We start from the raw sequence: 18,345 nt of genomic DNA, 5'->3' as shown, positions 1-18,345 counted from the left end.
CGAGGGATGGTTGCGTGAGCTCGTGTGCACTGAGTCAATATGCTGGTGCACGAGTTATCCTGAGTAAACTTATATAAAAAAAAGCAATGACAATGAATAATCAATAAAACTCAAGATCACGGATACAAAAACGTGTAATAAATACTTTCGTAAAACCAGGAAACATTAATATTATAACCAGGATATAACTTGCTACACAAGGAAGTGCAAACTTTAACACACAAGGAAGCAGCCTCCTCCATCAGTGTGGGGGAGGGTACGTTTAATTACGTATCGGTAACTCATTTTTTCAATACAACAGCTTGTAGTAACGTTAAAAAATATATATTGAGCCCATTACTAGCCACCACTATCACAATAATGGTTGCCCCTCGTGTTCGAGGCTGGCCAGCCCTAGGGCCACCTTGTGATTATTTTCAAGGTAAAGAAGCTGTCGCAAATACCCCCAACCACACCCTTATTCAACGAGCTGCATGACCCAACCAAAAGACCGGACAACTCGCCAACTGTACTGGCTAACCATTTACCCGGAACACGACCCGCAAATCGCTTAGTATCCACTATGGGGTAGACAGGCATATGACGTAACAGAAACTTGCCTTTGTATCACCCTGCATGGGAATCGAACCTGAGTCCACTTGCATGCGAGGCGAGTACACTGACAATTACACCAGAGATCATCATTATAACTAAGCTGTCATAACGTGTGGTTGCTTACAGACGATACAAGATCTCAGAATATATTTAAATAGATAAAAGAGCATCTGAACGAATCAAAATGGGCTATAACTAACACATGGAAACAATGACCTAATAAGCAAGATCAAAACCAAATGGATTCGTCACCGGTGTTCTGGTACTTGAAGGTGAAACTATAAAAGGTAAACACCAGCCCGCCTAAACTAACACTTTCTTCCATATTGTAACAAACAATTGAGAGGCGACAACAGGAGAGTTGGTTCACTGCCCCCGAGAGGCTTAACCTAATTCCCGCCAAATTCTCTTAACGCGCGGGACGTTTTTCCTGAGAGAACAAAGACACCATTATCACCATCGACCCATCCATTAAGTTTGTGTCTCCGTTTGTTCCATTAAACGCCGGTATATTGCCTAACACGACACACCTATACCTGTCAAACCGAATTAACTCAATTAATGTGTAAATTCGTAAATAAATCTCTATTAAGATCATTAAAGCGAACAGGAACGAGAATCATGACACAGAATATAACAAACTCCATTAAAATCACAAGACTACATTCTGCTCGTATAAATCAACAATGTTTAGTTATGTAACCAGTCATTAAGTTCTCCACACGACACACAGGAGATTTTACAACTCACCAGCCAATCACAGCACACGACACAGAGCTAATTACAGACTGCAAAATCTAAACACCTAATCTCAGACCACAACACCAACAGTTAATCACAACTCACACTATAAACAGCTAATCACAGCCCGCGACACAAACAGCCAATCACAGCCCGCAATACAAGCACACTACCAATACTAACCAATTGACTGATTCTCTCTAAGGTCCAGTGAGGGACAGTCTTGGTATATGAAGATATTGGAGAAAACCTGCCGTGCTAGGTTGGGTTAATGTCCCTGGATAAACAACCTTCTCAAATTTGACCCCAGTGGAAATCGAACCCAGATCACATTGGTTAGAGGTGAGATTACCACCATTGTATCACCGACACCGACATCCTACGACAATGAACACCAAACAAACACATTCCACAACGAACACTGCTCATTCATTCAATAATACACAGCTAACCAACCGTAAACATGAATCAACCAATCACACTGTAGAACACACACACCGGCTAGCCATTTCACCAATCACATTCTTCGACACACATTTGTTAACCATTCCACAAATCACATTCCAAAACACACATCGGCTAGCCATCCCATGAGACAAACCGCAAAATACATCCCTTCACTCACTTTCCCGCCAGTCACTCTGTTCCGTGTTTAGACAAGACTATTATATTCGCAACGATTCATTTGAAATACAATCTCAGCTCCAAATTATTTCCGTAATAGGCTTAGACACTTAAAGGGTGAGAGGTTATGAAACACAAACCTCAATTGTTTAACTTAATAGTGAGAGACGGAAGTGCAGGTTCCAACAATGAGATCTGTTGTTGATTTAACCACATGATGGATGACGAGATTGAAAAAAACAAACAAGACTATATGTATTATACAATTTGTTGAGAAAGAAGGAAAACACAATGATTTAATATTTCCTTTGGTCATTAATTATACTTACTTAGATATTAGTATATTTTCTAAAGAGTTTACACAAACACCAGAAAAAATGCACACACAAAAATAAACACACACACACAACAGCTGACAACTGGCGGGAAAACATGGGTGGTGACGTCATTTCTTAGAACACCTAGTTTCCCCAATGAATGAACTCGCCTCTCACCCTTTCTCTCTCCCTCTCTCCGCTGCTTCAACCTACTTCGTCTCTTCTTCCTATCGTTCTTTGTTTTCTCCTCCTCCCTCACCCCATCATACATCAACATCTCTCTCCCTCACCCCACACGTTATCGACACGCACTATCTCCCTCACCCCCCCGGAAGACCCACAACGGGAAATATCTGTTGGTTGAGAAACGGGGAGAACGGCTGTGTTAACGGGACTGCTTCCTGGTGTGGTATAGTGGTCAGCCTCTCCTCCACCACCAGCACGGAGATCTCTTGTCCTACATTTGTTTTATGGTGTGTGTGTGGTGTGGTGGGGGGTGGTCTGCGTTGGGAAGTTTGCGTGTGGGAGGGAGCTGGATGAGGGTGTGTGTGTGTGTAGGGGGCTGTTGTGGACGTACGAACTCTGTGTGTGTGTGTGTGTGTGTGTGTTGGGAAGTTTGCGTGTAGGGGGCTGTTGTGGTCGTACGAACTCTGTGTGTGTGTGTGTGTGAGAGAGAGGGAGTGTGTGTGTGTGAAAGGGAGTGAGTGAGTCAGACAGACTTACAGTAATTAAGAATACAGTATAAGTCGACGTACGTAACGGCGTGTAACCGACCAAAACATAACTGAACTCTTATTTCTGCACCTGAGAAAACCCAACCAACCTATTTATGAATTTAATCAATCTCATCTACAAAGGTACTGTACTGTACACCTGATCTTGGGAGGAGAGGAGGGAGAAGTAAATGTCTTTGGTTTAACTTGTTCTGAGTCTTGGCAATCGTGAAATTTCTTCTTTTTTGCCTTGTAACGGAATTATAGGTATCTGTATTCAACCACGGTGTGTGTGTGTGTGTGTGTGTGTGTGTGTGTAAATAGAAGACCTTGTTTATTCCCGAAGGCCAACGAGTAGGTCTTAGTAGAGTCTTTGGAAATTACCATTTTTTTCCTCAAACGCTGAAGAACTAGCAGCGAGGAAAATATATAAAGAAAAACTTGAATAATGTTTACTACACCGTTAACCCCTTGACTACAACCCCAACCCCCCCTTTACCCCCTTAAATATTATGAATTAGCCCATTGAATATGATGTTAACCCCTTGAGTACGACCCGAACTCCCCTGACTATAATGAAACAGTCCATTGAGTACGATTAACCCCTTGAGTAAAACGATTTAACCACTTAACTAAGATGATTTAATTTCTTGAGTACGATATTTTAACACGTACGAAGAGTTAACCCTTTGAGTACGATGACTTAACCCTTTGAGTACTATGACTTAACCCTTTGCATACGATAACCTTTCCCCTCGAGTATAATGACTACTTAAGGTGTTAAATAATGTACTCAAGACCTTATATTCAAACAAAAGACAAAATCATATTATGTGTTAGAAATGATACCTGTTTGTGATGGGGGAAGGGGAATATTATTTCACCTAGATTTAAGAAAGAATGGTGTATCTTATAGTCACATAGCCTCAATGATCTGGGAACACACACACACACGTAATTAACAAGAGCAGAAAGTCAGAAAACGGTGCTCAAAGACCCTGATAGTTTAAGTACCTAAGTGCATAAAAACATCAACAACAACATCATTACCAATAACAACAACTACAACCATAAACAAGAGCGTAGATGGGGACGTAATTATCAAGTAAGTCATTAGACGTAAGAACCACAAACCTCGGTAAATGTTGCTTAATAACCCGTGACAGCTGAAGCACTTTAATTTCACCCATTAAGTGTTAACAACAACGTAAACCTCTCACCATAAGCAAGCCTGTCTCATACACAACATACATCATACATACTACACACCATACAACCATACATACCATACAACCATACATACTAGACAACCATACATACTAGACAACCATACATACTACACACCATACACCTGTAAAAATATAAGTAATGAAGGCACATACGTTATTTATACCGAGACATTATTATAAGCGAATGACAGGGTATTGGCCACATTCTAGGCAGATCACGTGAAAGTTTGGCACCTCAGCTTATTTCACCAGCTGATTAAAACACCCTGATGTTACCCCCGGTTAGATTAGGTTATGTCAGGTTAGGTTAGGCTATGTCAGGTTAGGTTGTGTCAGGTTAGATTAGGTTGGGTCAGGTTAGGTTAGAATGTTAAATTATTGAAATAGGCTGGGTTGACTAATCTTCACGTGATCTCTCAAGGCTTACAGTATGTTAAAGTGAATACAATCCATACTTCCACCTTACAAACTGCTCCCAGACGAAATTCCCTTTAGAGGTAAAAATTCAAACCGAAAACTCTCCAGGTCACGTGAATAACTCGGCAATATTTAGTGTTCTTTAAAGCTATATAAACCTGTAAGCCAAACACCGTGCATTTGATAACTACTAACACATCTTTGGAACCTCTGAGCTGGGCATTTCCTGTTCTGAGACAACGGATCTGAGTCCTGTTTTGTTCTGAGATTATTACTATTAATATTATTATTATTATTCTGGTTATTACTGAGCTGTTATATTTCTTTAGGCCTTTGAATGACCTGTTATGAAAGATTGGAATAATTATGACCATTTAAGGCGAGGAATGTGGCCAGGTGTCTTTTTTTTCCTTCTTCCAAGATTGAACGAGATATATACATACAGTATATACCGGGGGATAAACACTGCAGGTTGATTTGAAATGTTTCCTATACACTAACCACATTCAACCTCACTAAACCCATATCAACATCCAGCTCAACCTCTCTTGTCGCCTGTATTAGTTAGGTAAAATTCGTGTACCTAACCTTATCTATCTTCAGGTAAAAGGTTAAGTACCAGAGTATTGAAATTATGGTCCAGTTGAGCTTGGAAGTGTCCTTGGTTATACTGTGGAAAAAAAAAGAACTCCGGTTTATAACTCTCTCCTCTCCTATCCTCTCCCTCCCTCTCCTCTCCTCCCCTCCCCTCCCCTCCCCTCCACCTGCCTCTGTTTTCCCTCCCACCTACCTCTCCCTCCTACCGTCTATCTCCCTCTCCCCCCACCCACCTCTCCCTCCTCCTACTTACGGTACCTTTCCCTCCTCTCAGCTGATTCCGTCTCCCTCCTCACCTTTCCATCCTCCCACCTGTTCCCTCTCCTTTCACCTACATCTCCCTCCTTCTACCTACCCGCACCTCTTCCACACATGTCTCTCTCTACTCCCACCTATCTCCCCCTCTTCCCACCCTCCCCCCACGTACTCCTCCCACCCCCCCTCCTAGCCAACCTCACCAGTTTTTCCCACGCTCCTTTATGTATTACACCCCTCCTGCCTACCCCCCTCCCCCCACAACCAGCACATGATTGTCCCTGGTGTGTAAACATTCAACAAGCCTGTCCTTCACATGTGCAGCTCTGAATGTAAAAATGCATGCACATGTAAACCAAACCAGTTCCTCCCATGCGCATTCCTGTACGTAAACTTGTATTTGTGTGTGTGTGTGTGTGTTTATCTAACGTTGTCCTGTATATTGACAGGACATTATTGTGTGCACAGGAAGTGGGAAGTGAACACAATGGTTATATATGGATGGTGTACAGTACATGTAAGCAATGTGAACTGTGTAATCTCTCTCTCTCTCTCTCTCTCTCTCTACCAACGTTATTTGTACTGTAAAGGTTTATATAATCTTACTGTACTCTGGAATCTAATAAATCACCCCCAGTTGTACACGTAACACACACACACACACACACACACACAAATCACCCCCAGTTGTACACGTGTTCACAGCCAGTACGTACACTTAACTCACCCTTTTCGTACTTTCAATACAAAAATCCAAATTACATATAACTTAAATAACTGATCTAAATTATATACAACTTAACTAACTGTCTATCACTCTCAGCTTAAGGTATATATACTTTCTCATACTCCGCCAGGATATGTCAAAGGTCACAAAGTATATCAGTTCATAAAAGTTCTTTCATTTGTTATATAATCTTAAAAATTTATTATCTTCCTGTACATATATCCTCGTTAATGTACCGTAGTTATACTCTATATTATATATCTATGTTATTCTTGGTATATACATTAATTTCTATACTTTCTAAAATACATAGTATATTCCTTACTAAACGTCTATGTATTTATGGATAAACACATGAATTTAAACTTACTCAAACAACAAACAAACAAAACAACATTCCAATAAACAACACGACACGTAAACAAATGAATCGCCAATTTAGTGTGGCTTGGCACTAACTTCCCCCAGGTGACCAGAAGGCTGACTTCTAGATAAACTCGGTCCAATATCACGTAGCAACCGGCAGACCTTCAGATTGGTAAAAACTTGTTTGTATGTATGTATGTGTGTGTGTGTGTGTGTGTGTGTGTGTGTGTGTGTGTTGCGCTGTTGTGTTGTGTTGTTGCGCTCGTAAGCATTTTCATATTCACACAAAAACAAATAACAAACACACACAACATACATCGATACGAAACAAGGTCAAAGTAAAGTACTCTTCGTGTTATGTGTTGTGTCTTAAGATTACAATACAGAAAAAAGCTGATCTACTGTACATGTCTTGAGATCACGACACCATGTACCTACTGTGTCTGCGGGCCACAACACAGAAGGGATGAGGGCAGAGTCACTCCGCATTTTCAGTATTATTATGTATACAATGACGAAACCCGGACGCCCCCAGCCACCCTCATACACAGCGCACACAGCCTCACTGGGGAACTGTGTCAAGACCACCGTGTGATGCCACCACCTGGAGTATGGGGGTGATGATGCTACCACCTGGTGTATAGGGGTGATCATGCAGATATAAATACCTCCATGGGAGTGATGATGCCACCACCTAGTTTACGGGAGGTCATGGTACCACCACTTAGTGTACAGTAGTGATGATGCCACCACCTAGTGTAAAGGGGTAATGATGCCACCACCTAGTGTATAGGGGTGATGATGGCACCACCTTGTGTACGGATAGTTATGATAACATGATTAATAGAGAAATATACCTAATTTGGTGGTAAACAAACAAAACCCACAAAAAAGGTGGTGTCTAACCAATGAAGCCGGGCGGGGCGGGAGGAGGGGGCAGTGGTGTAGGTCTCGGGGCAGGTAGGTGTGGTGAGGCCGCAGTGTCTGGCCTTGAAGCACCCCGCCCCACCACAACCAAGCACCATCATCCCTACCCCTCCTCACAAGACCCCGCCCTCGGCAGTAATGTGTGCACAATACGGTATCTGCCCCCGGGGACTTCACCTACCTGGCAGCCATGGTTCATCTAGACCCGATCATTCCAGGTAACACGACACGCCACGCCCCTCCGTCCAGCCTAAACATGAGCTAAACATCGGTCGTTTTCCAGTAGTGATGCGAATACTGATACCCGCTAAATACAGTACATACTGAAATTCAATGTAAATACTTAAATCAACCATAAGAAACGTTTCTTGAATGTACAGTTAGGTAAAAAAGGAAAGATATTCAGTGCAGGTAAACAGAAAGCGTTTTAATCAATACATTACTATTCACCGGGCAAATATTGATGGAATGTGAGATGTAGAGGCGGCACCAGTGGTGGCAATGGAGGGGGGAGATGTGGCAACGTAGCAGAGAGGGACGCGCAGGTAAACCTACATATCTTGGGTCAGTTTAACCTAACTGTTCAGTCCCGCCTCGGCCAGGGAAAGTTGATGCTAGGTGTAGCCTCTGGAAGACGGGACCATCACACTCAAGAGCCAAATGTCAACATGTTCCACTTCTCATGCTACTTGTTCACCTGTTGGCCGTCTCTGGGCTCTCATTTTAGCACATCTCTATATCAAAGATGACATGACGAACATATCTGAGAAATAGTCTTCGCTCCAAACTGAACCAGATGAAAGATGAACTTGAAATCTATGATTCACAAGGTTGTATCTCTACAAAAAAAAAAAAAAAAACCGCCCACATCATGTTTACTTCAGGGGACACGACGTTGCTTTTATACCGGTGACAGTCCAAGCAAGACTCTGAGGTTAAACTGGTATATCGTCATCAACATTCGTCAACTTCCCCGTTAAACTGATTCACCGTCGTTTATCACCGTCACCAAATATATCAAAAGACTCGTCCTAAACAGCTCTGTGTGTGTTGTTGTTTTACTGGAGCACAGTTTATAATATATCAGTGTTTCATTTAAATAATTAATATATTGTTAGAATGAAGATACAATTGACCCGCAACAGTTGAATATTCACTTTCTTCATGTGTCAATGAACTAATAAAACAACTTTCCTGGTAATTACATGTTTCATCTTGGATAATTACAAAGTTAACTTAAACCTGATATACTTTATGTTCAGAAGCTTTTATGACACAAGAGAGCATAAACGAATAACTGCAAGACTTTACAGATGACCCAGTTTTATAAGAAACTTGCGTCAGGTGTCACAATTGCCTCATGAAGTGTAGACTAAGATCTACACGTCCGTTCCCATTTGCATCTTTCGTTCTGGAAAACTTTATTCTGATCCCATCCGGAATTAGAGTTTGGTTTCCTCTTGTATAATAGTTTCACACACAGCAGTAAACAAGTACACTATCGGGTATACCTGTCAATAGAGGAACAACCTCTTGGTGGGCCAGCATCATGCCAAAGGGTTGGGGAAATCCACTATAGCTACTGAATGTTAAAAACCAGCGGATCAACACATGCCCGCCGGCCACACTGCAACATACTGTAGCAGAAGGCTGGCAAGACCTTAAAAACAATACACTTTGTCTTATGCCGGAATACTGTACAGTCGGGGTCCAAATTTCGCACCTGCCCAAAATGAAGCAGCATCGACCCCAAGTAAGATGAAACAGTCAGGGTAAGTCAGTCCGGAGACTCATTTCCGTGGCTCAGTTTCAGCACGGGGGGCGAACTTTTGTCCCCGACTGTGTTTGTGTCTGGGGTATGAAGTAGACATAGAACACAAGTGACTGTGGTGAGGGGAAGGAACACGTGTACTACACATGATGTGCTCAGGTGCCTGGTCTGGGTCGATGGGCTCCCGTAAACTCTCCCTTCAACACCTTGGTCTCGAAGGTCTATGGTCTCGAGCACTTACACTCCCTTGAACTACCTGGTCAGTAAAGTCAGGTCCTAACTTTCACACCGAACAGACCAGTTACCATCCAGCCAATAACCAACTCATACAAACAGAGCTCAAGGTTTCGGGGAGGATTCGGACCCACTCTCTCAGGCTCATGGTGATAGCGGCCCATGCTAGCTAGCCAGCCAGCCGACGACTTAGCAACAGTGTCAACCACCCAAGGAAAGGAACTGGTTCACCTTAACCCACCTGTCGCACCATCTGTCCCATCGACCCACCCTGACCCCCCCACCCCCTATCCCCTACAACGAGGTCTATGTTGACAAATATGTTTACCACCATTAGTACAACTACTTAACATAACACCAACAACACCGATACCACCAACACCGAAACCAACAACACCACCATCACTACAACACCACCACACACACACACACACACACACACACACACCATCACTACAAATACGCAATACATTCGCACTTATTTAAATGCTTCTCAAGTGTCAACGTCCTTACAAAACCTATGGGTGACAGCAGAGAGGGGGGAGAGGATTGAGAAGAGAAAGGAGGGGAGGAGGGAGAGAAGGGAGAGGTGTGAGAAGGGAAAGGTGGGGAGGAGGGTGAGGAGGTGGGGAGGGAAAGGAAGAGTGGGGAGGAGGAAAGGTGGGGAGGAGGGAGAAGGTGGGGAGGAGGGAAGGTGGGGAGGAGGGGGAAGGTGGGGAGGAGGGGAAGGTGGGGAGGAGGGAGGTGGGGAGGGAGGGAAGGTGGGGGATGGGGAGGAGGGAAGGTGGGGAGGAGGGAAGGTGGGGAGGAGGGAAGGGTGGGAGGAGGGAAGGTGGGGAGGAGGGAAGGAAGGTGAGGGAAAGGTGGGGAAGAGGAAAGGTGGGGAAAAGGGGAAGGTGGGGAGGGAGGGGAAGGTGGGAGGAGGGAAGGTGGGGAGGAGGAGGGGGTGAGGAGGGAAGGTGGAGAGGTGGGGCAGGAAGGGATGAAGGGAGAGTAAGACATATAGTTGTATCTCACCTCACATGACCGCTCTCACTCACAAAACTGTTCTAGAAGTTCACAAAAGAATGTCAGCGGGAAAACCACAAACACGACACACTCGCCTGCTCAAGCACGACACACTCCCTCGCACAAACGCGACACAATCGCCTGCTCAAACACGACACACTCCCTCGCACAAACACGACACACTCGCCTGCTCAAACACGACACACTCCCTCGCACAAACACGACACACTCACCCGCTCAAACACGACACACTCACCCGCTCAAACACGACACACTCACCCGCTCAAACACGACACACTCACCCGCTCAAACACGACACACTCACCCGCTCAAACACGACACACTCACCCGCTCAAACACGACACACTCACCCGCTCAAACACGACACACTCGCCTGCTCAAACACGACACACTCACCCGCTCAAACACGACACGCTCACACGCCAATGATACGTCTAGTGGCTCTCACCGTCAAACACAAGAGCACACACTTACAAATCATTTAAGTAATAGGACAAGATAATACTGGAACTACTTAAAATATTCTCATCACATACTTATAAGATACTACAGGGCTTACTTATACTGTAAAGGTTCTTGGCGTTAAACCACAAAACGACACACTTATAAACGTTCTAAGTGCCATAACGAAAAGATACTACAGTAATTACTTATAAACGTTCTTGACGTCAAACTATAACACACCTACAGTATAAAATCATCACACTTACAACAAAAAATAAATAAAAAAATCTAAGTGCCGGAACAAGGTACAATAATGACAGACTTATAAACACACTCACCACACACCCACTTATAAAAGGTTCTAAGTGTTAGGCCCAATCTACTACAGGACTTACTTGTAAAGATTCTCAGCTCCCGTCCTTAGCATGAGCTCTTTGTTGATTTCTTGGTTGAGCTTCGAGCGGCGGTTCTGAAGCTTCCCGCGGCATGTCTGTAGTCGCGGATCTGAACCCTGGGAAAAAAAACACGTTCTTTATAATGTACCGTAATAACACACATATAACAGTAAAGATAACATGGAAGGAAGAAAGATAACAATAAAGCACGTATGTATATAATAAAGATAACACGTAAGGAATGTAACTATAAAGATAACAAGACGTAAGGATGATAACTATAAAGATAACAGGTAAGGGAAATGATAACTTACATGACACAAAATAACAATAGAAAATAACACAAGATAACAAACCTATCATAACACAGATATCACACGTACCATAACACCAGGCAAACAAATAGATAAAAAAAAGGGATAACACCACCAAGTTAACACGCCATTAACAGAAAATTAATAACCCAACCCACCGCCCCCCACAAGGCTAACATAAAATAACATCAAGATAACAACAACAGGTTATCCCTCCTCGCGTGTGATTATAACCTATAGATAACATTATCCTCCTCATTAGAAGCTGGAACAAGGATACAGTCGCAGGTGGTAGCTCGTGAACTCACCTGGTTGGGATCTTACTAATATAATAATAATAATAATAATAATAATAATAATAATAATTGCTACTACAAAATAATAATAGTAATAACAATAACTACCACCACTACCACTACTAATAATGATCATATATTCAACTGTTAATTGGGTTTTTTTTTATATTGTTACTATTCGGCCGATGACAAAATCCTTTCCATTTGTATTTTATAAGTTCTCTCTAACACACACTACGTTAACAAACACTTAGGGAGATGAACAAACAAAAATCCCTGAAATGGATATTGAGAAGACATTATCAGCTATGTCAGAAAAGGAAGAAAACTGACAAACGCAATTAAAAATTACCAGGAAATTTAATCTTCCAGGAAAATATCTTCAGCGTGTCAGGCGAGCACCAGATCCCGGACCTATTCATAACCCCGGCGTGTGTCCCGTTACGAGGCTATTCACAACTTATCCCTTATACAAATCCTACTGATATCCCTATACAGTGCATCATAACACAGCGTTAACATGATAGACGAACACGGCTACACACACCAACCAAAAAAAATTAAAAATATTATTAAAAAGACTATAAAAAAGATCATCCAATTTTTATTCATCACCTAGGTAGCTAGACAAGGAAAGGCAGACAGACAGATCTTTTGTTAGGGCTTCATATACTGTAGATAAGTTATCAGTATGACTTCTCAACCTCTGGCAGACTATTTCCCGTTGCCATGCGCTTGTACACAACATGTTGGCTTCGACCCTCAACACAAACTTACTACCATTACGAGTCGATTTTAACAATAACCTTAACTACCTTCTTTAACCTAACTTAACTATCTATTTTAACCTAATTTAAATTCCCGATTCTATCTCACCAGGTCTAAGCTAACCTACACTAAGCTAAGCAAATCTACGATAACCAACCTAAATTAGGCTAATCAAACGTATACTGTTAGCTCACCTGCCCTAAGCTAACCTACTTTAAGATATCCTGCCTTAACCTAACCTATCCTACCTTAACATGTCTTAAGCTTACCTAACCTACCTATACCTAACCTAACCTACCACAACCAGACCAAACCCATTCAAAGGCAGGCCAACCTCAGCTATTCACCTGGGGGACTCACCATAAGCGTGCGTGTTGTCGGGTGGCACAAGAGAGGACCTATAAACCGGACCTATGCCCCACCGCCAGACGACATCGTTAAGGAACACCTGGATGAAACAGTCGAGAAAAACCGGTCTTTCCAACACTACGGATAAGGGATTCTAGACACTGAATTCTAAAAAAAAAAAAAGTGCCTTAATTAATTTTTCTCTTTCGTTAATTGGATAAAGACTTCTAGATCTTGTTTTTAAAAAGTCTTAAATTTGTGTGTTTTGTTTTCTCTCTAATGCAGTGGGATTAAGACTTTTAGATCAGGATTCTCAAAAACGGTCAAGTTGATTTTTTTTTCTGTAAGGTAAATGTGATAAATAACTTGAAAACTCGATTCTCAAGAAAAACTTAAAACTATTTCTCATTCTCTTAACTGGGAGATGAAAAAAAAAAATCATCTCCTTACGACAAAAGTCTCGGGGTAATTTAGTCGCCATTATGAACTATCTCTCACCTGTACGGATTTCAAGTGAGTCAGGTCAGAGGTCATATTTAACGGGAGGGGGGAGGGGGAAGGGAATGTATGAGAATCCTGGCCATGGTGGAGATAATTCAAGGTCACACACCCTTCACTACGGGTGAGATAGTTAAAAAGGTCATGTTTGTGTACTTTAGGTCATACTACACACACTATCTCTGTGACACTATCTTATCCTGTGTATGTATGTATGTATGTATGAAGTATGCATGTATGGGCCTAAAACTCATAACATCCCGCCAACTCTGACCCCTGACATGACCTCTAAAGTTAAACAATTATTATCTACCATTTACAATTCAAGAAATCTCACAAAAACTCGCATCTCTTTCAGCATCCGGGCTCAGGTGTAATGCTCCCAGGGTGGCCATATACAGCCCTCACAACCAACCCATTCATTACCAAGGTTCACACACACAGAGAGTCGTCCTGTAAAACTCTATACTTAACTGCTTCACATTAATATAAAACACAAAATCAACCATCGGAATTAGCATCCTAATTACCCTAAAGACTCTTACCTTAACTAAATACGTTGAATTATCATGAGGTATATAATTAAGGTACAGATTTGTTTTATGTCAAAGACTGTAGTATAATCATCGTCATCATCATCTTGTCTCCCAACAGGTGGTGAGTGAGTGAACGTCATGGTTGGTGTCTTTGTATAATTTTGCTGGTATATTTTAACATGTTATTTTTTGCGTTGAAACTTAAAAAAAAATAAATAAAAAATCAACTAGTGGTATTATTTCTTATATCTTCATTTCCGAGGATTATTTACCGTACGAAACTTTATGAATAAGGACCAATACTACAGAAAAATCGCCCACTTCTTCACGTCAAAATGCCACATTAAAAAAAAAACATTCAATTCCATTAATATTTACAGGTCATCTCTATTTTTCCCCCATAAGTGATGACGTACGAACTGTCTCACTTAACTACCCTACAAACACAAATATGGTCACTGACATGGCCTAAAAAACGCGCCCAGACTCGACCATATCTTTATCAGGGGGGATAACTCGGCTGACGTCACGGCGTTGTTAATATATGTAGGGCATCATTATGAGTCCCTAGAGAGCTATAAACCTCCTGTGACGTGTTGAAGACATATGGTTATCGCTGGGACGTGACTTGGCTCCCAGCTCATTATGGTGATAACTCTTGGGAGGTGTAGTGAGGGTTAGGTTAGATTATCTTAATGAATATAAATATAAATAATAAGACGATGATGATAATAGAAAAAAAGCAATATTAAGAAAAAATAATAATAATAACAAACAAAAATAATACCCAAAACAATATTAATAACAATCATAACAACAGTAATAACACTAACAGGAGCAATAATAATAAAAATAATAATTAAATAATAATGATAACAAACAGCAAAAAAATAACCCTACTTCACTATTCAATACATTCCTCGGCCACCAGGTGTGAGGAGGTGAGGCCTAACACACCTGTCGTGGACCCCGCCGACGCCCTCCTCCTACCCCGAGGAACCTGTTTTCTTAGGCCTACACCACCACCTGACCTGACCCTCAGTCTGAACCCTAAACCCTACACGAGAGAGAGAGAGAGAGAGTAAAAAAAAAAAAAAGAAAGTCATCTATTTCTGAACTCCAAATAATCACACGAAACCAAAGCAACTAGACCAAAACTGACCCAGTCACAAGACTAACTGTGACTAAGTGGTGACAGGAGAAATAGAAAAGTCCTTCCACTCAACCCATCTAACTGGTTGTCTACTCACCCTACCTAAATAACTGGTTGACTAATCACTCAATCTACTTATTTACCTTTTAACTGGTTACCTGATGTGTTTTATCCTCTCATAACACTCAATGTCTTTATATACCTGTATGACACCTCTATAATGCTTCACCTACCTGTATAACGCTTTAATTATGCCTATCTACCTGCTGTGTTGTCTAATATATTATCTCCTCTGTCAGCACACCTGTCTAATACGTCTCATTTACCTGTCTAACATGATTCATCTACCACTTACCTGTCACTTAAGTCATAATTTAGTATAACTCTCTACTTGAACAGCCAACAGTCTATTCAGGCCTCACCTACCAATCAATAACTAATCCTGCCTCTCACCTACCAATCAGTAACTAATCCTGCCTCTCACCTACCAATCAATAACTAATCCTACCTCTCATCTACCAATAAATAACTAATCCTGCCTCTAACCTACCAATCAATAACTAATCCTACCTCTCACCTACCAATCAATAACTAATCCTGCCTCTCACCTACCAATAAATAACTAAATCCTACCTCACCCTACCAATAGACAATCCTGCCTCTCACCTACTAAACAATTGCAATCACCTACCAATCAATAACTAATCCTACCTCTCACCTACCAATCAATAACTAATCCTGCCTCTCACGTACTAATCAATAACTAATCCTACCTCTCACCTACCAATCAATAACTAATCCTGCCTCTCACCTACCAATCAACAACTAATCCTGCCTCTCACCTACCAATCAATAACTAATCCTACCTCTCACCTACCAATCAATAACTAATCCTACCTCTCACCTACCAATAAATAACTAATCCTACCTCTCACCTACCAATCAATAACTAATCCTGCCTCTCACCTACCAATCAATAACTAATCCTGCCTCTCACCTACCAAGTGAGGTAAACAGGACCTTGACCACAAGTGATTAGGTAGATTCGAAGAGATTGGGTCGAGTCAGGTGGGTTGAGTGAGTCGGGTGGGTTGAGTGAGTCAGGTGGGTTGAGTGAGTCAGGTGGGTTGAGTGAGTCAGGTGGGTTGAGTGAGTCAGGTGCTGGGTTGAGTGAGTCAGGTGCTGGGTTGAGTGAGTCAGATAGGTTGAAATAAGTGGGTTAAGTCAGGTGGATTAAGACAGGTGGGTTGAGACAGGTGGGTAATTATGAACTATTAAACCAGGTGGGATAAATGGCAATGAACCCAAGTGATGAAATAAACAAAAACAGGTTTAGATTGTACTGGAGGTCGGGTTAGATCACGTGAAGATTAGCCACCCCAACCTTATTTCACCTGATTAGCAAACAACTTAACCTAACCTAACCTAGCATAACCAAGCCTAACGTCACCTAGCCTAACGTAATCTAGCCTACCGTAACCTAGCCTAACGTCACCTAGCCTAACGTAACCTAGCCTAACGTAACCTAGCCTACCGTAACCTAGCCTAACGTAATCTAGCCTAACGTATCTAGCCTAACGTAACCTAGCCTAACGTAACCTAGCCTAACGTAACCTAGCCTAACGTAACCTAGCCTAACGTAATCTAGCTTCATCACCGTAACCCAGCCTAACGTAACCTAGCCTAATGCACCCAACGTATCTAGCCTAACGTAATTCAGCCCAACGTAATCTAGCTTCAACGTAACTCCAGCCTAACGTGCCCTGTAGCCCAATTTCAACCCAGCCCAATGTAACCCATTTCAACGTAATCTACTCACTGCACCTAGCCTAACGTAACCTAGCCTACCGTAACTCCGTAGCCTAACGTAACTCCAGCTCAACGTAACCCAGCCTTACCGTAACCTGATAACGCAACCTAGCCTAACGTAACCCAGCCTACCGTAATCTAGCCTACCGTAACCCAGCCTAACGCAACCCAGCCTAACGCAACCCAGCCTACCGTAACCTAGCCTAACGTAACTTCAGCCTAACGTAATCTAGCTCAACGCACCAGCTTCCAGCGTAACCCAGCCTAACGTAACCCAGCTTCCAACGCACCCAGCCTACCGTAACCCAGCTCTTAACGTCTTAGCCTACCGTAAATCTCAGCCTAACGTATTCCAGCCTCACTGCAATCCCAGCCTAACGTAACCCAGCCTAACGTAACCCAGCCTAACGTAACCTAGCCTACCGTAACCTAGCTCAACGTAACCCAGTTTAACGTATCCTTAGCCTACCGTAATCTAGCCTACCGTAACCTAGCCTAACGTAACCTAGCCTAACGCAACCTAGCCTACCGTAACCTAGCCTACCGTAACCTAGCCTAACGTAACCTAACATAGCCTAACCCAGCATAGCCTTACGTAGCAGTAGAGAAAGAGGGAAGGGAGAGAGAACGGAGGAATAAAAGGATGGGAAAGAGGAGGTAGGGAGAGAGGGGAGAGAGGGGGGAAAGAAAGGAAGAAATGAGTAGTAGGTGAAAGTTTTGAGAGACAGTGAGAGGGAGGCAAGTGCAAGAGAGAGAAAGGGAAGGAGAATGGAGTGAGAGAGCGAATGAGAGACTTTGAGAGGTGAGGAGAAGAGAGGAAGAAGTTAAAAGTTAAGCTAAAGAAAGTGTGTGAGAGGAGGGAAAGTGGAGTGAAGTGAGAGAAAGGAAAGGAGAGTGGAATAAGAGAAAGTATGCATGAGAGAGAGAGAGAGAGAGAGAGAGAGAGTGTGTGTGTGTATGTGTGAGACAGGTCACTGTAAGTGTTTCGTGTTGTGTAAGAGTAGAATGACCTAAATATGCATAAGGTGTACGACTTAATGCTTTTAGACGAAGTGAAATAACTTTGGAAGGTAAGGTTGTTATATTAGATTAACTATATGGTTGTTAGGTTAGATTAAGTTAAGTTAGGTTAGACTAGGTTAGATTAAGATTAAGTTAAGCTAGGTTAGGATCACCTCCGGTTAGGATCACCTCCGGTTAGGATCACCTCCGGTTAGGGTCACCTCCGGTTAGGGTCACCTCT

The 18,345-nt window shown here is 42.4% G+C and overlaps 1 protein-coding gene across 2 annotated transcripts in view; it reads right to left on the bottom strand.

Moving 5' to 3' along the window:
* LOC121870770 (rhophilin-2-like) overlaps positions 1 to 18,345 on the bottom strand; it is a 129,377-nt gene that overhangs the window by 33,261 nt on the left and 77,771 nt on the right. For both annotated transcript variants that reach the window (XM_042372717.1, XM_042372718.1), the window contains exon 2: positions 11,381 to 11,496. In XM_042372717.1, the coding sequence (XP_042228651.1) occupies positions 11,381 to 11,496 (116 nt within the window). The remainder of the gene's footprint in view (positions 1 to 11,380; positions 11,497 to 18,345) is intronic.

This window comes from Homarus americanus, unplaced genomic scaffold (assembly GCF_018991925.1).
Source record: "Homarus americanus isolate GMGI-L3 unplaced genomic scaffold, GMGI_Hamer_2.0 scaffold49310, whole genome shotgun sequence".
Lineage (NCBI taxonomy): Eukaryota > Metazoa > Arthropoda > Malacostraca > Decapoda > Nephropidae > Homarus > Homarus americanus.
This window is presented reverse-complemented; position numbering and strand designations above follow the sequence as displayed.